The sequence below is a fragment of the Mastigoproctus giganteus genome, chromosome 6, assembly GCF_048544385.1.
Source record: "Mastigoproctus giganteus isolate SK-2022 chromosome 6, ASM4854438v1, whole genome shotgun sequence".
Taxonomy (NCBI): Eukaryota; Metazoa; Arthropoda; class Arachnida; order Uropygi; family Thelyphonidae; genus Mastigoproctus; species Mastigoproctus giganteus.
In genome coordinates this window covers 235,408,955-235,433,426 of record NC_143580.1, presented here as the reverse complement: position 1 = coordinate 235,433,426, position 24,472 = coordinate 235,408,955, and the positions used below count along the sequence as shown (strand labels likewise).

The 24,472-nt window shown below is 35.1% G+C and overlaps 1 protein-coding gene across 1 annotated transcript in view; it reads left to right on the top strand.

Moving 5' to 3' along the window:
* Positions 1-24,472, top strand: part of LOC150085099 (serine/threonine-protein kinase D3-like) — a 224,473-nt gene that overhangs the window by 38,913 nt on the left and 161,088 nt on the right. The window contains exons 3-7 of the mRNA XM_090375772.1: positions 1,687-1,842; positions 9,733-9,871; positions 14,444-14,575; positions 17,660-17,820; positions 22,334-22,532. Of these exons, the coding sequence (XP_090231898.1) occupies positions 1,687-1,842; positions 9,733-9,871; positions 14,444-14,575; positions 17,660-17,820; positions 22,334-22,532 (787 nt within the window). The remainder of the gene's footprint in view (positions 1-1,686; positions 1,843-9,732; positions 9,872-14,443; positions 14,576-17,659; positions 17,821-22,333; positions 22,533-24,472) is intronic.

Here is a 24,472-nt window from a genome sequence, read left to right as displayed (position 1 = left end):
TTCCATCTTTTGTTGTGGAAGTTGAGCCTAAACAAATTTAAGGCTGAGCCGGACAGGCTTTTGAAACAAATGGTGGGGTGAAATGGGAGTTTTTTGTTTTTTTTTCCTTTTTTGGCTGATGCTGTATAAGCTTACTTTCTTGCATCGTATGCCTCTGCTAATGCTATTTTTATGGTCCAAAAATGGAAGCAGTGATGAAGAATGCAGTATATCTGCACACAAATGATTTTCTCATAGAAATACAGCATGATTTTGTAAAGGGAAAATCTTTTTTATAGCAAATCTGATAAGCCATTATAGTGATTTCACTCATGAGTTAGGTGTTTGGAAATAAATTTGACACTGTCTATTTGGACTTTATAAAAACATTTGTTTTGGTTCTGCACAAAAGATAGCTGTGTAAGTTAGAACATATTCAAATCACATTAGAAATTCTTAGATGGAATACGAGATATGTATGCCCTTCAGAATGGGCTGGTTTGGAAGTGGAGTCCCTCTGGGATTGCTACCCAAACCATTTATTTATTTTTTTCTTAATGGACATTAACTAAGGGACATGAATTGTGAATCTGGATAGGCTTCAGGTGTTGTCATATAAGTGGCAACTATATTTTAATTTAGCACAATGCAAGATTTTTACACTTATGAAATAAAACTGCCAAAAATAGCTTATACACACAGCCTCCACCCTATGTGAAGGGAAGAAAAACCTTTTCAAGAGTAGATGAAATTCCTGAGACAAAAAATGAAGGGCTGGCAAAATTGCTTTGTCCATGCTGGAACGAGTACAGAGAAGGGCAACAAGATTAGTGAATGGAACAAAGGGGTGCTCTTATGAAGAAAGGCTTAAGTTTTGCAAATTAGTGTCTGGGGACTAGGCGCCAGCAAGGTGATCTGATAGAGGTGTATAAAGCCTTGAATGGTTTGAGCATGCTCAATGTTGATGGGATTCTTCCTTTTGCTCAGAATAATCACCTGAGAGGGCATAAATTCAAATTGAGAAAAGACAGATGTAGGATAGACGTGAGGAAATTTGCCTTTAGCCAGCGGGTGGTTGGTTGGTTGGTGGAATAGACTTCCATCCCTTGTCGTGGAAGTTGATAGCCTAAATAAGTTTAAGGCTCAGCTGGACAGGTATTTCGAATGAACAGAGGGGTGAAGTGGACGTGGTTATTTTTTATTTATTTATTTATTTTATTATTTTATTTTTTTTGGCTGATGCTGCATAAGCTTGCTTTCTTGCATCAAACGTCTCTACTAATGCTAATGCTAAAAAAAATGCTAATCTGAAAAATGAAAAAAATAATAATAAATAATCATAGAAACAGCATGAGCATGTAAAGAAGGCACAGATAAATCATTTGTTGTTTAGCAAATTAGAAAAAGGCATGTTCAGTTAAGCTTTGATTGATTGAAATAAAGCTTGGTAATTAGCTAAAGGGATGTGAAGCGTAGTTTATTTTGGAATTACACAGATTATTTTGAAACATGAAATATTCAACTATTTTGCATCTTGCCTGTTTAATTTTTTTTTCATCAAAAGTTATAAAATTTTATTCTAATTCATAACCATGATACAGTTTGAATTACAATTTATTAATTTTTTTGCAGAAAAAAATTACTTTTAGAACTGAACTCTAAATTTTATTTATTCATTTTGCTTCTTTTTTTTTTTACTGAACTTAGTCTCTCAGAAAGATGGAGCCCCCGGTGTTAAATTTTCCAAAAGATATTTCTTTTATGTTGCAATCTGGGATGATAAGGGACTCTGTTACAGTGGATGTGGGGGAACTAAATTTGAAATCTTTGAAAGATTTAGCTTGTAACTTTATTGATAAAAAAGTAAGTACTATTGAGTAATCATTTTCAGTTTTTCTAGAATTGTTAAAGTAGTTAAATATTAGAGCTTAGATCAGGTAATATGTGATACAAATACTATTTTATTCTTAAATTCATTTATTTTCTTGAACATCATATAAGTTTTGGGCATTTTTTACAAATAAGTGATTAAAAGTTTAATAGATAATCTGTGCGAAGATAAGTGGTTTCATTTCTCATTAATTATTTTTATCCTATACTGATCTCTTTAATTTGGCTGTATAACCAAATATTATATAAATGCTTCCCTCTTCACTCCTTAAATAACATGAGCATGAAACATCTTGGCCCTACCTGCTCTTGTGTTGTGAAGTTGCAGCAACACTTTTTATCATATACTAGGAAATGCACTGAAAATACTAAAGTCAATATTTTAAATCTATTAAATTATTGTTACAATTCTCCTTCTCCTAACGCACACACACAATACTCAAAACATATGTGAATGGCTTTGCAGAGATTCTCAACTCAGACATGCAGCGGTTTAAGGGGAATCCTTAGGTATGTGCAGTTTTGTTGTGGAGGTTCCCCACAAAACTTGCAAATACCTACATTTACATAGCTTATCAAAATTGTTCAGAAATGAGGATGATCTCCTTTCCCATTCTTTGACATTTATTTTTTTATCCCACTCTAGATAAAGCTAAGAGGGATTATCCCAAATCATTCAAAAACTTTCTTTTTTTAGGAAAGTGAGTAGTCAAGAAGTAGGATGTAATGTTGTGAGTATAATATCTATTTCAGATAGCAAAGTGAATGGGTTATTCCCTGGAAACTGAAATATGACAGTGGTAGGCCAAGGGTAATTATTGTCATTCACCACATGTGTGGTGGGCAGCTCAGTGCTCAACAGAAAAATCCATCCTGAGATGGCTTTTTCTATGGATTTTGTATCCTGCAAGAGCAGTTAAACCACCTCAGCAGAAAATCAGAAGTAACCAATCAGCCTTCAAATTCCATTTGGATTATGTGTTCTCATGATTATCATTAGCATTAGTAGTGGCAAATTATGCAAGAAAGCAAGCTTATACAGAATCAGCCAAAAAAAAAAAAAAAAAAATCCCTCCAGTAAGTATGTCTAGTATATTCCCTCCAATAGTATGTTCCTTGAATTTATTTACACTATCAACTTCCACAAGATGGAAGTTTCTTCTGGCAAACAACCACCTGCTGGCTAAAGGCAAACTTCTACACATCTCTTCTGTAAATGTTCCTTCCTCAGTTTGAATTTACTTCCCCTCATGTTCGTAGTCTGAGAAAGACAAAGAATGCCATCAGCATTGAGCTTCCTCAAGCCATTCAAAACCTTAAACACTTCATTCAGATCACCTCACAGGTGCCTAGTCTCCAGTCACAGCAGTTTGAAGAACTGAATCCTTTATTGGTAAGAGCATCCCTTTTTTCTGATCAATAATCTCATTAGTATTCTCTGTACTCGTTCCAGCAGCTCTATATCATTCCTAAGATAAGTCCTCCAGATTTGTATGCAGTACTGAAGATGTGGCTTGATCATTGCCTTACACAATGGGATAATCACTTCCTTATCCCTGCTAGCAAAATTCCTTTATATCATTGACAAAATCCCATGAGCTGTCCCAGCAGCCTGTCTGCACTGCTCAGAGAACTTTATATCTGACTGCACAATTACCCCCTCCCAGGTCATTTTCATTTTCCAATACCCTGAATGTAGTACCACACAGTTAGGCCTAAACTTTGAACAGTATTTCTTAGTTGGTATGAAAAACATATTGATTAGACCGGGGTTCGAGCCCATCACCACCAAATATGGAGGATGCGGAAAGGTCAGGGAATGACCACCTCATAATCCCGGAGCAATATGGCCTTAGTTGCTAATGCTCCTAAAAACCAAATAACAAACATGAAAAGCATAGTAGCTTCTATGATTATTTCTATGACTGAATGCTTCCCATTTAGAATTTGCTGATGGTAGCATCATCAGTTGGTCCCATTGTGTAGAATTTAAAAACTGGCTGAGATTACTGTAGCCACATTTACAAAACCAAAAACCCTTCCCTTTACCCTTGGTGGATTTAGATCTTTGATTCTTAATGCATGAATAATCACTGCTGATAATCAGATCAGGAGTGTTACTTCCTCTTGTTGCCTCTCTAACATGCTGTTGTAGAAAACAGTCATCCTATAAATCCATAAAAAATCTTGCTAGTGTTAGAGTAACCAACCCACAAGTTCCAGTCAGTATCTGGAAAGTTAAAATCCCCCATTATAAGACATTCTGATTTACTGGCCCACTCTGTTTCTTTGTAGAGTTGTTCATTGTACTCATCAGTCATTAGGCATATAACATACTTATAATCTCATTTTTGCACTGGCTGTTCATATCAACTGGATGCACTGCCATAGATTTGATGCGCTTCTTAACTAAGAGCATAACCCCTATTCTTTCCTTTCTGCACACAGTGAACTTCCCATATTCAAATTCTGCATCCCTTATATTTGAGCAACACTGTCTCTGATATACCTAGTGTCCGCATTTGATGTCTTGACTATCTTCAAATTCATCAAATTTATTTGCTATGCTCGTAGTATTGGTGTATATTCAACTATACATGCACCTGTTCTTACTCTTAGTTACCCAAACACAGCCCATGTATTTACTTCTTCCTCGGCGAACCCAGCAATCCATGAAATCCCAGTCACCTTTCTTTCCATGCTGTTGTTCATTCCAATAGCAGCGCAAGAACTACTTTCAACTCTGCCTGCAGCTATTGTAATCTATTTGTCTGTCTGTGTGTGCGTGAGTGTGGGTCCCAAGCTAGTAGTTTTCCAACCCATCTAACACTGCCTTGATAGCACCAGTAAATATTCTTGCACCCTTTCTATTTAAGTGTATCCCATCCCTGTAGAAGCAGTCTCTCCTGTTAACAAGCACAGACCAAGCTGAGAAAAAATTTACCCCACGAACCTTACTCAATCTGTTTGGCTCTCTCCAGAGTCGAACAGATTGACAAGGTTCTCATCATACACTCCCTCCTATTTTGGCTGAGCAGAATTGCAAATGCTTTCAAATTTGACCCTAAAATGCAACTTGTTTTCAACATTGCTCTGTACTTGTTAAGTAAGTCTTTCTGTGGATCATTAGGAAGGGTCAAGTTTGTACATTGGATAGTCAATATATTTTCACCATAGAGTTGTACAATTGAGTTGGAGGAGGAAGATGCCATTACATTTTTGAGTTGTTATTTATAAAAAAAAAAAAAAAAAAAACTAATAAAACAATGATAAAAAAAAAAATAATAATAATAATTAATAAAAGAAAAGGAAATTAAACCTATCATCCTATGCGCTTCCCTGACCCGAAGGTACTATCCAGATGACCTTTAAATTTCCCCAAACTGTCAGCCTCTACCACCTATGTAGGCAACTTATTTCAGTAATTTATAACTTGCTGGCTAAAATAAAACTTCCTGCAGTCCAATCTAAACATTCCCCCTCCCCCGTAACTTGAATTTATGTCCCCTAGTTCTAGCATCATTTATAATCTTGAAAATTTCATCCTCATTCATTTTACTGATGCCTCTCAGAGCCTTAAACACCTCAATGAAATCTAACTCTAAGGTGTCTAGTTTCCAAACTCTGCAACCCACATATTCAAAGTCTTTCTTCATAAGGATGCCCTTTTGCCGATCTCACAAGGCGAGTTACCCGTCTTTGCACCCTTTCAAGAAGCTCAATGTCTTTCTTTAGGTGTGGTCTCCATACTTGAACACAGTATTGCAAGTGTGGTCTAACAAAAGCCTTATATAATGGGATTATCACATCCCTATCTCTACTTGCAAAAGTTCAATAGATCATCGATAGGACACCATGGGCCTTCCTTGCAACCTGTTTACAATGCTCAGAGAATCTCATGTCTGACCGTATCGTAACATCCAAGTCCCTTTCCTCCAGTACTGGGTTTAGTTGAACTCCACCAAGTGAATAAGCTATTTTGGGATTACTGTTTCCCAGGTGTAATACCTTATACTTTGTTGGATTAAAGCATGGCTGCCATTTTTCTGACCATTCCTGAAGTCTATCTAGGTCTCTCTGAAGAGGATTCAATGTGACTTACATGAATAAATAAAAAATAAATAAATATTGATTAATGGCCCATGAGCCATTAATCAATATTTTTTGTCTGTAGTATCATGTCTCTGATCATGATACTGTTGTATTATATCTGTAGAAGTGTGTGCTCAACAGCTGATTTGCTTGCTATGTGGTCTTAAAAATCTGCAGTTATTTGGGCAGTTTTAGTTATACTTGGCAGTGGTGGAGACATAATGCTAATTCATTGCAGATGCCATCATCATCCAAAAATGTTATTCCCAGTGGGTATACAGGTAGTATAGGTCAGTCCTGGGCTTTTCAACCTTCCATTTTTTATTTTCCTTTATACTATCCTATTTCCTGTTAGATCTTTAGCCTTAGCTAAAGTAAGCTCTCTTCCCTCCAATGCATGCTTAACACCACTGATCTGCCTCTAGGATTATTTATCTAAGAGTTCTAAGAACATACAGGAGCAGTGCACAAACTTAATAAGAATTTGTTTGATATGTAATATGTTGCATCATTCCACAAGCCTTTTATGCACAGTGATGAGCATATTTCCGATGCTTAGAAGAATGGTCTCTGGAGCAGTAGAAAAGGATTTTTGAGATATAATAAATGAGACCAGTGGATTATGTGAACATTAAGAGAGAGCAATATTATGATGACATTATCATTGTCATTCTTCCAACACATGAAATTTCATGGCACAAGGTGTTATTCCAATGAAAAGCAAGACAAGCCTCCCCTCCCCTGGTGCAACTGGAGTTTGTGAATAACATTGATTGGGAAGTTGGAAGCTTGCATGATAGCATGGGAAGAATGTTGTGACACCAAGAGTCAATCACTAAGAGCTCAATAAAATCACTGGGAGAACAAATTAAAAAGGTGTTGGGGTGGACTTCTTCATGGAGGCTGACATCACTTGCTCATTTAATTTTTATTTATTTATTTTTTTTTCCTGGAGGAATGATGAAATATTTCTATTAATTTAAATTGATGGAGAATGTTTCATAAAAACTGTGCTGTATTACAGACCAGGGAACCCATGACATAATAAAATCTCTTTTATTTACAGGAGGCTCATTATCCGAGGATAATTGGTTTCAGAAAATTCCACTTAAAATGGGGAACCAAATTTTCATAATGTGTATATCCCATATGAGTTTAAGGCCTTTTCTTGTATGAGCGCTATGCTTACAGGGGTGTGCTGTCTTCTCTCCAGGTTGCTAGTCTTTCCATAATCTCTAATAGCACATCACTCCTTTTTCTCATCAATTTATGAATCAGAGCTGTAATACTCAGTACGTTGATATTAATATTTATAAAATAATAAGAGGAGTTTACCTCAATATAGTATGTAGAACACTTCCGTATAATACTCTCCAGAAATTAAAACGAAAAAATCGAAAACTTATATTAGAGTAAAAAATAAATAATTAAAAACCAATTTAACACAATTAAAAATTAAAAAGAATCTAATGAAAATATTCAAAACGATTTTCCTTCCTAGGAAAATCACGGGGTTCGAACCAGTGACCACCAAATACAGAGGATGTGGAAAGGTCAGGGAATGACCACCGCATATCCCTGGAGCAATTTGGCCTTAGTTGCTAATGCTCCTAAAAAAACCAAATAACAAGCAACAATAACAGTCTCTCTCCTTGCATGGAGCCTTTCTTTCACCATTGTCAACCTCATGTTTGGCATTACAAGAATGCAAAACGTGTTGATCTGGGTGATTTCTATTATTCTTTTCCTTGGTTGGATTATTGTTTTAAATCTGTGAAATTATTCTTGTAGGAATGAAATCCTTTATTTCACATTCACCTTAAAATTTTGCCCATTATCTAAATCTTGATTTTACAATACAATATTGCACATCGCAAGTGGCTTGCATCCAAATCTCCACATTCATTTTCTGTCACACCAAAGCCCGCAATATTTTAAGCAGTTTTAGGATAAGGGTAGAAAACTTGCTTCTTTTCCAAATGATAGTCAAGAATTCTGGTCACTTTCCAAAGCTGTTGGCTGCAACTTTTGCCCAACTCTATTCTCACTTCTTAAAATTGGATGTTTCTATTGCCACATCAGCTAAAGATAAAGCTGACCTGCTAGCATCCTACTTTTCTTCTAACTGTTGTATTGATGTTCTTGGTAAACCACCTCCTGCCATTCCCAGTTTACTCCATTCAGTGCTGCCTTCTGTCAAAAGGATGTCAGAAGAATTTTTAATAGTATTGAAGCCAAGAAACTGCCAAATCCTTATGGTACTTTTCCACTTATTTTCAAATTTTGTTCTCAAAATAAGCGCTCCTGAGCTTAGTCCTGTTCTGTGTTGCCTTTTTACACTTTCTTATTTCATTGATGTTTTTCATTCTGCTTGGAAATTTGCTTTCATCCAGCTGGTTGCTAAAAAAAGATGACATAATCCTCCCATCCAATTATTGTCCCATTGCACTAACTTCAACAATTTCTAAAGTAAATGAAGATATCCATTAACTGCCAACTCCTTAATTATTTAGAAATCTTCCTTCCAATCAATGATCGCCAGTATGGATTCCATCAGAGTCAGTCCACTGGTGTTACACTGGTTATGTTACCCAGTATGGACAAATTCAATGGAAAAGTTTGAAACTCAAGTGACATTTCAAAGGCTTTTGATCATATTTGGTATAAAAGTCTTTTAAATAAGCTTTCACTTATGGTTTTCCAACTGCTTTTTAGTTAAGTATCCACTTTTCTCTCTGACCACTCACTGTGGGTTATGGTAGATGGTTCTCTGTCTTCTGACTCCTCCACTAATGCTTGTGTTCTCTAAGGTTCAGTTCTTTCTCTTACTCTTTTCCTCTTATATATTAATGATCTTCTTCCGTTTATTGGAAATTCTGTCCATAGTTTTATGACAGCACATTACATTCCACCTTTCAGTTTGAGAAACCTTGTCAGCACAAACAGCTTCAACTTCTTGAATATCCACTACCAATACCTTAAATGATGATCTATAGGTAATTCTCCAATGGGGCAAAGATAACTTAGTTAATTTCAGTCCTTCTAAAACTCAGTCCTGTCTTATATCTTGCAAAAAGGATTTTTCTGCTCATCTTTAATGCTCAGATTTCTAGACGAGATCACGTCTTTATCAGGGATAACTCTGACTTCTAATCTCTCTTATCATAAGCACATCACAAATATTGCATCTAAAAAAACTGTTTTCTCTTTCACTCTTGGCATTACTTTTCTTCTAAACAGCTACTCACTCAGTACAAATCTCAAATCTGCCCTACCATGGAATATTGTTCCTGCATCTGGGTCAGTGCCCCCCCCCCCCCTAATCTCTTTCAGGCTTCTAGGCTCCATTCAGAAAGAGGGCTAGTTAGGTTAATGACTCATCTCTTGCAAAGTCTCTTCATTCTATGTCTCATGGATCTTCTATTTCTTCTGCATGACTTTTCTGCAGATATTTCCATTGGCACTGTTCTTCTGAATTGCTTCTACACTTTCCTCCCATCTTCCAGACCAGTCCAAACATGTACAATTACAATCTACAGAAATTCCAGTCTGATGCCAACAAGTATTTTCTTTCATCTTCTCAATCATGCTCATGCATGGTACTACAGGTTTTAATACCTTTTGTGTTTGGGGTTTTCGCTAAAAAAAAAAAAAAAAAAAACCTTTTTAAGTTGCTATGTGAAATATATTTTGTTTGTAATTTTTTATATATCAGCTCAACAGTTTTATTTTAATAAGGTGAAATTTATGAAAATCCTATTTTCTTTACAGTTTCCAGAACATGGGTTAAACAGACTTAATGAGCGCTTGATTCTCTTTCGTCACAATTATAGTTCTTCTAACATGCTTGTACCAATTAATGCAGCTTCTGATGTTATGGAAGGTACTCTAGTTGAAGTTGTACTTTCAGGTAATTGTAATTTTTAAAAATTACAAAATGGTATATATTAATTAATAGATGTTAAAAATTTTATCTCATTTTACAGGAGCAAGTCAAATAAAATTGTGCCAAAATATTTAATTGGCACACTGCCACATTTGTTTCAAAATATGCTTACATGTACAGGTAGCCCTCGATTTACATCGGGGTTAGGTTCCTGGGAGGACAGGTGTAAATGGAATCGACACAAATGGAGCCCTTTGTATAATGGAGTCAATCGGAAATCACAGGGTTAGGTTTTGGGCACCAAAATTTTTACCTACCACTTTGCATCGATTGTTTTATTTTTTTTAGCATTCTTCATAGTTGTAGTAATAGTTGACGGAGACATATTCATAGCCCTACACACATTAGGGTGGTTTTCACCAGATTCCATCCTCCGAATATTGCAGTAGGATTCAATGAACTTCTTTTACCAGACATGGCATGTCTTTATTCTATTAAATTAAAAACTTTATAACACGATTGGCAAAATTTTCCCATATGTAGTACTTTACATTTGTCGATGTTAAACTTCATTTGCCACCTCTCAGCCCATCTGCTCAACCTTTCCAGATCCTGTTGCAGTAGCGTAGTGTCCTTGACAACCCTGCCAACCTTCGTATCGTTTGCAAACTTGGACATTAAGCTTGATATACCATCATCAATATCATTTATAAATACAGAAAACAATAATGGACCCAATACTGAACCATGAGGGACTCCACTAATAACATTAGTCCACGATGAGCAGTGTCCATTGATTACCACTCTCTGTCTTCTCCCCCTCAACCACCCCTTTATCCATAGCAGCAGTTTGCCTCCAATGCCACACTGCTCCAATTTGTGCAGCAGTCTTCCATGTGCAACAGTATCAAAAGCCTTTCTAAGATCCAAGTATATAATATCAAAGTTATTCCCTGCATCCAGTTCTGTTGTGACTGCATCATAGTATCCAATCAAATTGGTCAGGCAAGACTTCCCCTTAACAAAACCATGCTGTGTCTGAACTATAACTGAAGTCTTGTCTAAATGATCCTGCAGTGCTTCTTTAACCAGTGCCTCCATTAATTTTCCGGGAACAGAAGTTAAACTCACAGGTCTATAATTACTTGTGTCGCCCTTTGATCCTCCTTTGTGAATTGGGGTCACATTTGCACATCTCCAGTCCATGGGTACTTCCCCTGAGTCCAAGGAAGCTCTCATAATTATGGCTAAGGGTTTGCTTACTTCCTCTGCTGCCTCCTTTAATATAACTGGATAGATCCCATCCACCCCAGGTGCCTTTCTTGTATTTATCTTCAACAATTTCTCCTCCACTTTACTCTCAGTTATTACAAGATTCTCTAGCTTACTGCCAGAGTTGAATACACCTCTGGCATTCCCCTCGCTGAATAACTCCTCATGTGTGAATGTCGATGCAAAATATTCATTTAGTTTGTTAGCTACCTGAGCAGGATCATCAACAGTTGACCCATCGATATCAAGTGGACCAATCTGATTCATCCCCTTCCTTCTAGAGTTTACATAAGTAAAGAACTCTTTGCTATCCTGAAAAAGGCCTCTGAGGTTGGGAAAATTCATATTTTAGCATTAAATCAGCTCACACACCAACCATAAGAATAAGTATTTATTGTAACTAAAATATTTACATATTAAAATAAAATAAAATAACTATTTACAAAAACTGCTATTATATTAAATTAAATTATATACATGTAAAAACATTAAAACTGTGATAAAATCCTTAAGATAAAATACACTAAAATAAACCGGATTAAAAGCGATAAAAACAATAAGTCTCTGGAGCTTTCGGAAGCATCGGCTTCCTTCCTCAGCAGTAACAAAACGTCCTGCAGCACGTCCATATATAACAGGCTCACGGTACCTATACACGTGGTGCAGTCGGCGCATGGTCTGAACTGGAAGCGGAAATAGCTCGGGAACGTGTTAAGCAGAACCGTTCATCCATACTTAAAATGATAGTTTCAAACAGAGGATGCATACGCATACCTCTGTCCCTATTCATAATATTGCGGTCGGATGAACAGATTCGTAGGCTCTCGAGCCATTTACGGTTCCAGAACCCATGCGCTCGATCCACGATAACCGCATCCTCTGTGGAAATTTGATGCTGCTTCTCCCAAAAATGTTCGGCCACAGCAGACGTATTGTAATCAGCGGTTTTTATAGCATTTGCATGCTCCCCCAGACGATCCTTGAGCTGTCGTTTTGTCTTGCCCACAGTATAATAGCAGTTTTTGTAAATAGTTATTTTATTTTATTTTAATATGTAAATATTTTAGTTACAGTAAATACTTATTCTTATGGTTGGTGTGTGAGCTGATTTAATGCTAAAATAAGAACTCTTTGCTGTTTTTCTTTGCATCCCTTGCCAAAGATTTCTCGTAATCTGCCTTCACCTGCCTAACCTCCTTTGTAACTTGGTTACAGATCAACTTGTATCTATCGTAGGCTTCTGTGTCACGTGTTAATTTGTATGTATCCCATGCATTTTTCTTCTCTGCCATATGTCTCATTAGTTCATCTGACATCCATTTAGGCCTAAACCTTGAACAATATTTCTTAGTTGGTATGTAAAGCCTAGTAGCTTCCAAGATAAGTTCTTTGAATGCTTCCCATTTTGAATTTGCTGTTGGTAACATCATCAGTTGGTCCCACTGTACAGAATTTAAATACTGTCTCAGTCCATCGTAGTCGCCTCTACGAAAGCAATAACCCTTCCCTTTACCCCTAATGGTAGTTACCTCTTTGAGTAAATCCCACTTCAGCACACTGTGATCACTGCCACCTAGTGGTTCATTTACCTGCAGATTCTTAATGCATGAAGAATCACTACTGATAATCAAATCAAGAGTATTACTCCCTCTAGTTGCCTCCTGAACATGCTGATGTAGAAAACAATCATCCAATAAATCCACAAAAGCCTTGCTAGTGTGTGAGTGACCAGCCCCCAAATTCCATTCAATATCTGGGAAATTAAAATCCCCCGTTATAAGACTCTCTGATTTACTGGCCCACTCTATTTCCCTGTACAGTTTCTTATTATACTCATCAGAGTCATTAGGCCTATAGCACACTCCTACTCTCAATTTTGATCTCCCAAAGCTTATGTCACACCAAACTGACTCGACACTGAACTGTCCAGCAATGTCGACTGGCTTCACTTCCTTGGATTTTATGTATTTTTTAACTAATAGCATAACCCCTCCTCCCTTCCTATCCTTTCTGTAGACATTGTACTCCCCAAATTCCTCATGATATCTGTACCAGAAAAAAATGATATTCCTAAAAGAAAGGTGGGGTTAAATGCTCCTAAAATATATAAATGATGAAAATAACTTTAATTATTTGGTTTATTGCATTTCATAATGGAATACATTATTTTCCTATTCTGCTGTATGAATGGCATTCATTAATTATTATTATTTTGAAAATTGTATGCATTTTAATATATAAATATTTTTGAAAATAATTTGAAATAATTAAGTAATTTTAATATTATTTTTAAATATTTTCTGGAAAAGAATGAATTTTTTTTGGAAATAATTTTTGGGGCCATTTTTTGGTTCCTCCAGTGATAGCAGCTAAAACACAGACACAATTATGGTGATGTTTTGAGACTTACTAATCTCTCATCAGGTGATGGGTTTCATTTATTAGTGAATGTAAGCTGATGTGTGAATAATGTATTGCATATAAATAAGCAGCCAAACAGTATGAAAGAAAATTTACAATTAAACACTAAGGTTATATGTACCTAAAACTCCTGATATTGGGCTTTGTTGATATTGCCCTCCACAACCAAATAGTATATTTCAGTGCAGGCAGTGAAATGTTATAAAAATTATACACATCTCCTTTCAATTTCTCTCTTGAGGACAAATCTGTCCACAAGAGAGATTTTTAATGTAGAGTTTTTGTATTATTTGAATACTGTTTTAAAATATACATCTGCAATCTTTACTATATTATTAGGATTATTGATAATTTGTAAGAAATGTAAATATTCTAGAATTGCCTTCTGTCGTGTCATGTCATTCAGAGCACTTTGGCTTGCTCCAACAACTGTATTAAAAAATTTATGAATTCTGATTTTTAAAAGTTGGAAAGTGTGTAATTTCATTTACTGTGCAGTTTTGCTGTGCACTTTCACTAATTTTATTTGATATGTGAAGTTTTTCTGTGGAAAGACATACAGCAGGCATGGCAAGGCTGTAATTTGAACCTACATCAATACACTTAGTGTAATTTTTAACTATCATAAAAAAAACCTAGTTCATCTTTAATTTCATATTTATTTTTCTCTTCCAAATAGCTAACTAATCCCCCTTTAAATCTACATCTAACCTTTCTCTTTTATTTTGTTGGTCATTATAAGATTGTGTTGAATAATTTCCTATGTGAATGCAAGTCTTACGGACATTAATTTTTTTAAGAAACTGTTGTGTGTAAATAGATAATTTCTTAATGAACAGTCTTTTGCCATTCATTAACCTGAAATCATTATTTTAATAAGAATTTTTAACTTAATTTTTACAGCAAACAATCCTTCTGAAGATGTTCAGATTCTTCCTCATTCTTTAGTAGTTCATTCATATAAATCTCCCACTTTTTGTGATTTTTGCGGTGAGATGCTCTTTGGATTAGTGCGACAAGGACTAAAGTGTGAAGGTAATTATCAGAATGTTTGATGTTGTGTATTATAGGAATTAGCACTTTAATTTTAGTGATGTCATGGACTTTGCAATATTTTATCCTAATGTACAAAAGAAAAAAAAAAAGTTGGTGAAAAATTCATTTCATATTGCCTTAATTTTCATTCGTTGATTTGTTAAAAGCCACTTAGTTTCTCTCTTTTTTAAGATGTTTTTAACTGATTACAAATAACAGTATTAATCTAAATGTTTGGACCTGGATATGGAAGCTCTCATAAAACCAATACAGATCTAAAGTGGTTTTTAAAAGAAATAACTTAAGTGGATTAGAATGAGGAAGGGTGCTTACTGCTACACAACTCCATAAATGTGTGCACTTGTTCATTTGTTCAAAAGGAGACAGCATTAATTACACTGTCATAAAACAAATGAGAATCTCAATACTTTCCAACAAGCAAAGCATAAAATAATTAATTATAAAAGAAGATGGGGAAGCACATGGAATTATGAAACCATTTTACTTATTTTGTGTGGGGGGGGGGATTTAATAAGAAAACAAATTGCATACAATCTTGTGTTGAAAGAAAGCATAAGATAGTGGAACAGACATGTACTCTATCAACATCATTGACAGCTGTGCTGTAATGTTAGTTTAGCCACTGACATTAGAACATTTCAGTGGCCCAATTGAAAAGAATCGAGTTTTGATTTGAATTGAGCAACAGTCCTGCATTGGAGTCTGGTTTTTTCACAAACTGGTTCATGCGATGGTCAGTTCTACTGTGGGCAGCTTTGCAACTGGATAAAAAATGCTATAGGATAGTGAGTGGGTAGAGACTAGGAATTTTATGACCTTGTGTGTACTATAGTTGTAGACTACTTCTCTGACTTTTTGGGCATCCTCTACCAGGCGTAGACTCTGGTGGAGGATGCCCAAAAACAAGTATCAGTGTTTATATCGCCATGGCAACTAGGCATTGCATGGGCAACAGCCACCACATTTCTTTAATTCCTGCAATTGTTATGGACTAGTGAGTCTCATTTCTTACTAAGTGGCAGTATTAATATCGATAATTGTCATGTATTGGGAACATTGCCTTCTCATTCTACTGATTTTCCCCTCTTCCATTGCCTAGCTGATCATTCTTCAAACAGAACTTGCTAGTTGAAGAATGATCCAACTTCATAGTTGAATGCAGTCCGAACACATGCAGCCAGTCAACATCCTTTTACTGTCCAACTTCAAATTGCAGAACCAACTTTTTTTTTTTCTCATTTATTCATTCAACTTCCGTTCTCTGGAACAACCCTCCTTCATATGTATTTCCTGAAAATTGCAATCTACAGAAGTTCAAGTCTAATGTCAACAAATATCTTCTTTCAACTTCTCAACCTCAAACCTATGCATACTACTATGTACTATAGGTTCTAATACCTCTCACGTATGGGCTTCATAAAAAAAAATAAAAAAATAAAAAAATTGACGCACTTACTAATGAGCTATATGTAAGGAACAGTTTCAGCAAGTTTAATTCGATTTTAGCAAGACATTTGAATCAGTCCCTCATGAGAGGTTACTGCATAAACTGAAACATGTTGGGATTATTGGAAAGATTCAAAGATGGATAGCAGGGTGGCTACAGGGCAGAAGGCAGAGGATTGCAATTAATGGATATTCTTCAGATTGGTGTAATATCAGAAGTGGGGATCTCCCAAGGATTGGTTCTTGGACCACTATTGTTTTTGATTTTCATAAATGGCATTGACAAAGGAATAGATGGCATGGTGTCAAAATTTTCAGATGTATGTATTGGCAATACATTAGCATTGGAGAAGTCCAATACAAAGGAGTCTCTCCTGTGTTCAGTGGTGTCCTCTTAATAAATCTCAATTGTTCAATGCACTCTCTGGCCACCTCCCTCAGAAAAATGTTACCTGTTTCCCTGGTGATTGTGTCTCCTAATAAAACTAAATCTTTTTGAACCAGAGCAATATGCATTTAACCACTCTGTTTTGGGACCCAAATTGGGGGTGCATCACTTGGCACATCATGAGATACTTGTGTCCCTGACAAGTTTCCAGTTACATTTGTTTCTGTAAAGTGCCCATTTCTTTAGTGTTCTAGTAATTCTAGAATTATTCTAGTAATGTACCAAGTTTTAATTTTAGATTAGTACACTCCGTGCGAAGAAAATAGTCAGTTGAACTTTGTCTACTAGACCGATCTTAGACTACATCCTACAGGCTATACAATCGATGGACTCGTGACTCACAATGGAAATGCCTTCAGCCATTTCATTCTGAGTTATGATATCCTCAGACCATGTATTGAAAGTGGGTCTTATAACAGCCATTATTTAGGTAAAATTTGAACTTAAAAGAAAAATTACAAAATTTAAATTTACAATATATTATTTAAATTAACAAGTTATTATAGAAATGTCTTCCTGCCAGTGTTTGAACAGTCCAAACTTATTTTGTTATATTTGTTGTGGAAGTTATGTAGTCCTCAAGCAAAGACAAGATATTACAGAATTTGCAAAAAAATGTGCGTTGTGCTTATTGTGGAGTGAAACTAGGTAACCAAGATAAACAGTGGCCTCCATATTGTTTGCCAAACCTGTGTTGAAGCATTGAGATTGTGGAAAAATAATAAAAAGAAGGCTATGCCATTTGCAATTCCCGTGATTTGGCGGGAGCCTACAAAGCACTGTGGTGACTTACTTTGCTGAGTTAATGACCAGTCCCACATGGAGATAACCTGTCAATTCCATGCTTTCCACTTATATTAGAGAATGTATATCAGCAGCGAATGCTGAAAATGAAGCTTCTGAAGATAAAACTGAAGTCTACACATCTTTGGACGAACAGGTTATTATAGAAATTAAAATACAGTTATCAAAACTTTATCCACTAGTGGAGATAAAATTAAGTTACTGAAGTTACTGGAAATAGTGTAACTTAGCAGAAACACTTTAGGAAAGTATTTAATTATTTAGCTAAGAATGAAAGTGTGTTATTTAATAATCGAAAATATAGCACAATTCATGCATTACCTAAATCATTCTGTTTGTAATTTTCTTTTAATATTTTGTTTTAGGATGTGGACTCAACTACCATAAACGTTGTGCTTATAAGATCCCTAATAACTGTACTCATACTAGACGGAGACGTTCTTCAACATATTTGTATCCACGCAGTCCTACCGATCCAGTTCATCGTACAGCTAGCAGTGGAGCAATATTCACTGATGATGTTTTAGTAAGGATCATTTGTTTTTATTTTCTAATAAAACAAGTTCAGTTATATTATTAAACCACCCCATATGGTTTTTGATGTTTGTAAACTGATAGCTGTTTTTAACTGTTTTTTTTATGCCGGTTTCAGAAATGTTATTCGTTTTTTTCTGTCACACCTTTTTTTTTTTTTTTTTTTTCACAAATCACTTAAGTTGATATCATGAGTTGTATTATTGAATGTATTAAGTTAGGAGTAAATGCTGGGAATTTGTAAACTAAATCTTCATATATTGGCAACACTGCCTTTGGTCATTTGTTTCTTGACCTTGAGAGCTTGACCATGCAGCAGTGTTTATCATTGTGAGCTCAGTTTATTTTTATAGTTATCATGTCAAACTTGTGATGAAAAGGGAGCAAAATGTCTTGCTCAACAGTCCAAACTTATTTTGTTATATTTGTCGAAGTTATGTAGTCAAGCAAAGATATTACAGAATTTGCAAAAAAATGTGCATTGTGCTTATTTTGGAGTGAAACTCGGTGACCAAGATAAACAATGGGCTTCACATAAAGTTTGCCAAACCTGTGTTGAAGCATTGAGATTGTGGAAAAATGATAAAAGGAAGGTTACGCCATTTGCAATTGCCATGATTAGGTGGGAGCCTACAAACCACCATGATGACTGTTGATTTTGCTGAGTTAATGTAGAGGGGGATACAGTGCAAAGAGTAAGAAGGGCATATCCCAATATTCCCTCTGCCATTAGAGTGGTCCCACATGCAGATAATGTAACAGTGGAGAGTGCTGAAAGTGAAGCTTTGGAAGATAAAATTGAGGATCTGTGGACATTGTCTAGCCCTCGACTTTTTTCACAACATGAACTCTGATCACAATGATTTCGATGTGATCTCACTCAATGATCTGGCAGGAGATTTAAATTTACCAAAGGAATCTGCAGAACTTGATTCTAGACTTAAGTCAAAAAATCCTCTAGTCATGATACGAAATGTTACCTGAGGAAAATTCTCATTCTTTGTATCTGTACCATGAGGAAAACATGGAATGTTTTCCTCGTGATACAGAGAATAAGAAGTAGTTCTCTGCTTTTCTGAGGACGATTCTATGGTTTTTTGCAGTAATATAAACAACTTAATGAACTAGTTAGGAATTAGGATAATCCTACACAGTGGAGACTCTTCAGGGAAATTTCCGGGACAATCCTGCACATGGGGAAATTTTGTCACCAGAAATTCAAGATTACTGGAGAAAAGACAATCTATTTGCAGTGAAGTGCTTTTTATCATTCATTAGGAGAAATGGATTTTTCGTAATAATGAGATGCCTGCACTTTCTAATTTCTTAAAAACAAGTGTGGAATGGTGGGGGCATCATTGCCATGCAACAAGAACCAGCTGCTTTTCTCACGAAATTGTGGCCTCACCTGGGAAGTGCACTTCAATAGTCTTTGAAGCACCTATACGTAGAAAGTAGCATTGACTCTCCCCTTCAGGTACAAATTCCCTGCGAATTCACACCCTGTTTGTTGAAAAATTGTCTCAATCCTGGACATCTTTCTGGGTCTTGGTGATGATTTTGAAGTTCACTGCATGCTCTGATGCTTTGCCTATGGATCATACTGAAACACCCAGCACTCATCTCCAGTGACAATACAGTCAAGGAAATTAGGATTGTCTTGACAACCTGGATGAAGTCTTCACATGTTGATACTCTTCTTGCTTCTGTTGCTTCTCTGTTAGGCTGTAGAGCACAAATTTTGCACAAACCTTCCTTTTTCCTACATCTTCATCTAGAATTTGACAAATTGTTTCCTTATTCATATCCAACTCATCAGCCATCATTCTGAGGGTCAAACAATGATTTCTTGCCACAAATTCCAAATTATTGAAACTCTAATCCTCATTTTGAGAGGTTGGCAGACACCCACTTTTTTGGTCATTGCGAACATCCTCATGTCTGTTTTTGGGGACTACTTAATATTCAACCATACACATTTTTAAACTGGCATTTTTTTCCCAGTTTAATTCAAAATCTCATATTTGTTCCTTGTGCACTGTTGCAGAGACATGAAATGTTAACACTACTAACAAAACTGATTGTTGCTTGCAACTTGTCAGCCTACAGCCCAGTCTGGGAACTTTATTGCCACACCTTTGTATCATTGTTTGGGAGTTCGATCTTGCAGTTTTAATCTAAAGTTCTAAACTGGAAGTTCACTGGGTGTTTGCTTTATATTCGACTCATCTAAGCTTTCGTTAAACATGAAATAAAGCACTAATAGTCAGATAAAACATGACTATATTTATTTATTTTATTTATTTTTTTTTATTGCTTTAATCAATGATTCTGCCTTACAGTACTATTGTCAAGCAAAAACATTCTTTCAAAGTTGTAAAGGTTGTGGGATTATATTTCAATGCAGATATTGAAATAATCTGAAAATTTTCAAAAAGGTACACGTACACATCTCACTTAGACTCTATATACTGCATTCTATATATGCACTCTATATACCAGTCAGCTTAAATTTGCTAATCTCAAGGCCACCTGTTATCTGATGAGAGACCAGTAAGACTTGAAACAGTTGTCATGACTCTGCTTCAAGTTTTAAATAAATAGTAGATTTGACTTTTTGATTATGATCTACAGTATATTAAAACAACATTAACAATTTATGTTAACTAATCTTGGATACTATCGTGGTTATTCAATGCTGCTGTGAATATTGTGTGGAGAAAGCTGTGCTTAAATGTGTTACACAACTGTACAGCGTTTGGCACAGTTTGGCAGATCTGTTGAAGATGAGTACTTTTTCTTGAAAGAAAGTGACATTTAGCTTGTGGAGTTCAGTGGTGCCAAGCTATGGTGTTAATTGAGATCAACAAGTAGAATGCCCAAGAGAGAAAAGAAGGTCCAGTACAGGACTGTTCATCAAGGAGAACCTAACATAAGGTGCAAAGATGTTTGACAATGCCATAAGTTTGATCGAGTTTTCTTATTCACAATTTTGAAAGAATTGCAGCAATGAAGAGAGGGTATTAGCCTCTAACCAAAATCATAGATACCCCTAGAGAGCAGTACCTGTGATTTTTTTTTTTTTTTTTTTCAAACACAAATAATCATTCCTCCATTTGAGGAATGATTATTTTTTGAGACCTAATTCTGCTCTTAATTTTGATTACTCTCAGCCTAATAGTATTAGTATTGCCACTAATAAATACTAATATGTAATTGCATCTGGTTGCCTCGATAGGGTAACAAGATGTTAATGGCCTTTACTCAGCCAAAAATAAAATCCAGGACACTTTTTAAAAATACCAGGATAATGACAACTTCATCATGTATGTTCTAAGAAATGAAAAAAATGTTTATAAAAGAGAAAGTATGCTTTTTATACCCAAACATTTCGTTCAGTCATATTTTATTGAACTTCTTCCTTCCTAATTGCATTTTTGAACATCTTATAAATCTCTGTATGTTAAATTTATGTAACAATGAAATTAATTGTTTTTACATTCAGACATTTTCATTCAACTGACTACTGAATGTTTATTTCTGAAAATATTCTTTCAGCTTTTCCATTATGTACTAGAATGGTAAACAAACACATTTTTCAATTTTTGAAATTTTAATTTCTCTTGAAATACAAACTTAAAAAAAAAGTAATAACTTCACTCTTCTAAAATGAAATTTTCAAACAAATAAAACTGATTAAATAATAAGACTGTCAATTTAAAATTACGTATGAATAATATATGTTATATCATCTAAACAAGAATTCTTTCGGTTGTTTGGTGCATACCTGCTGTGTGGTTTATAGTGTGACAGTATTTTACTGTGATAATTTCCACATTGCAAGACACTCTCAGCTCCTGACTATAGCTTTTGGGTCATAGAGTACATATATTAGCAGATTCATCCTATGTGTGCTTCCGGAGCCGAAGCCCATGCACCTTATTACATAGAGTAACGCAAATGTCTTTTGTGAAGTCATATTTGGTTGATCTAGACTGAGATTGAAAATAAATTTGTGCAAATGGAGATGATGAAAAGTGCTGGGTAAACCATTACATGCAAAGTAGAAAACCAGGACATTCATGCCAATGCCCTGGGAAAAAGTTTCGGACACCAAGAAAAAAAAACATTGAAAACTGAGACATCTAGTCACCCTACACATAGGTCATCAAAGACCATATCCTTGGCATAAATCTCTTGATTTCAATTAAGTACCATATTCAATTGCATTTTTTTGTTGCTTTATGCTGCTTTAATTTTATATTATTGTGACACATTCAGGTTTTTCTTTCATAAATTTCTTGATCTTGAATTTTATGTATGTAGTTCACTATTTATTACTTTTCTTTAATAATTTTAAAATGGATTAATACCTGGCTTTTAAAATTGGCAATTTGATTTTTGTTTTAAGTTTTCATTTACCCTGATAATTTGAAAAAATCCACACAGATCCAAAAGTAAACCAAATTGTTTTATTTATTTGTGTTTTTTTTTTTTTTTTACAGATGGGTGGAACTTCTCCTTCCAGAGATAGAAGATCCCCATCTCTCAGTATGGGAAGACCAGCATGGGTTGATATTGAATTGGCTGGAAGAATTAGAGTACCACATACATTTGTTGTTCATTCGTACACCAGGCCTACAATCTGTCAACAGTGCAAGAAATTACTGAAAGGTCTTATTCGTCAGGGGATGCAGTGTAAAGGCAAGTTATTATAGCAATCTAAAATAATTTCTTTTAAGTTTTTTTAAAAATAAAAAAAGTAGTTTTTATATTACATGAGGTGATATATTAGTGTTGTTTTTTATTTATAAATCAAAGTATCATACTTTGATTTTTAAATGTAGCATATTAGCACTAATGCCAAAAGTTACTGAATTTCAATATATTTATATTTATTTGCAAATTTAGTTTTGCTCAGTTAACTCTCCATGTCAGGCTGACTACAGGACATATGACTTTTTTTTTTTTTTTTTTTTTGCTACTTAAAACAAAAATTTTCTTCATTTGTTTATGTGAGGTTTTAATACAAGAGGAAAGAATGCCTAAAAAAATATGAACTATAGGATAACCTTAGGATGAGTAAGTAAGTAAATTTGTCATAATTTTACTTACTTACTACCATGCACTCTGCTAATAGTAATCTAGTATCAAGAAGTATTATTTCATCTCCTTACAAACAATTTATTTTTTTATTTATTTATTGTACTAGGCAGTCCCAGCCAGCTTTCATAGCATCCCTGCCACTCATCACAATACTCTACAGATATTTACAGACTTACATCACTAATTCCTGCTCCATTACAAGATATTGAAGTTCTGCACTTCATGTTCCCCCACAAGTATAAGACATTGAAGAGCTGCAGTTCATATAAAATGAATTTGGAGTCCTGCTATGGAAAGTAGCTAGTGAAAAATTGCCATCGGTTCATACAATTTCAATGTAATGTCCAGTCTGAGAAAGAAAAGTCTTTTTAATAAATGAAATATTACCCAGAAAGTTGAATTCCACCCCATGGAAGTATTCTCAAAAGTAAATTGCAGTCAGGCTGGAAAAGTATTCTCATCAGTAGATTGTAGCCAAAAGATGAACACAGATCTATTGCAAATGCATCATCTTCATACAAACAATTGACAGATGAACAGGAAACAGAAAAAAAAAAGTTAATATAAAATTTCAGCCATCATACTTTCCTGCCACATGGCAGGTCCATGCAGTCGGAACTCAGTAGCATCTCCATCTAGGCCTCTCATGCATCACATGATACCAATTAGCATCTGTCAAATCATCTGTTTTTCCACTTCTCTCTCTCTCTCTCTCTCTCTCTCTCTTTGTCTTTTGTCCATCACTTTCCTTTCAGAATATCAGAATGAAATAACATTTTTTTCATACTTCTCAGTCTTGAATTAACAGATTTGCTGCCTTTTTTTCATATAAAAGTGCAAAACGTCATTATAAGATGTGCCACAATGCATATCTGAGTTCAAAGGGCATCCAAGCAACTGCCATGAGGCATATTGAGCAGTGATTCTTAGGTGGTCAACCAGTGAGTGCTGTAAATGTAGAGGCACATGAAATTAACAACTATTCACTATTGGAACACTGAATGAAGGCTTTTCAGCAGTGCTTGGCTTTTGTTTATAGACTTGGCCCACATTTTTATTGTTCTTTGCCTGTGCTGATGAATACACTTTAATAAAATTTTAAAATTTGTTCTGATTTACAGCTAAGTACAAAAGTAAGTGTTTGCTTTTAGCAAGAATTCCAAACTTTTAATTTTCAACTATTCTTTACAAATTTTCAGAGTGCTGGGAATGTCAGAATGTTGATTTTTTTTTTCAGCATTCCAAAAATTAAAGCATGTTCAATGGGTTCTCTCAAATTTAGGTGGCAGAAAATGTGTTAACAAGGTTTCACTATACTTTGAGATCTTATCTAATATAAAGTAGATCATTCATAAATCATTGAGATTGATATTTTATGCTTAAGGTGAATTCAGGGTACTTGAATTGGAATGGGATTTCTCTAGCTGTCTTTGTTTACTTCCTGTTAGATTTTATTTTGTTTCTGGTCACATTTTATGTGTGATGGGGACCATCTACACATAATAAATAAATAAAATAAAAACAAATAACAGCTTTGA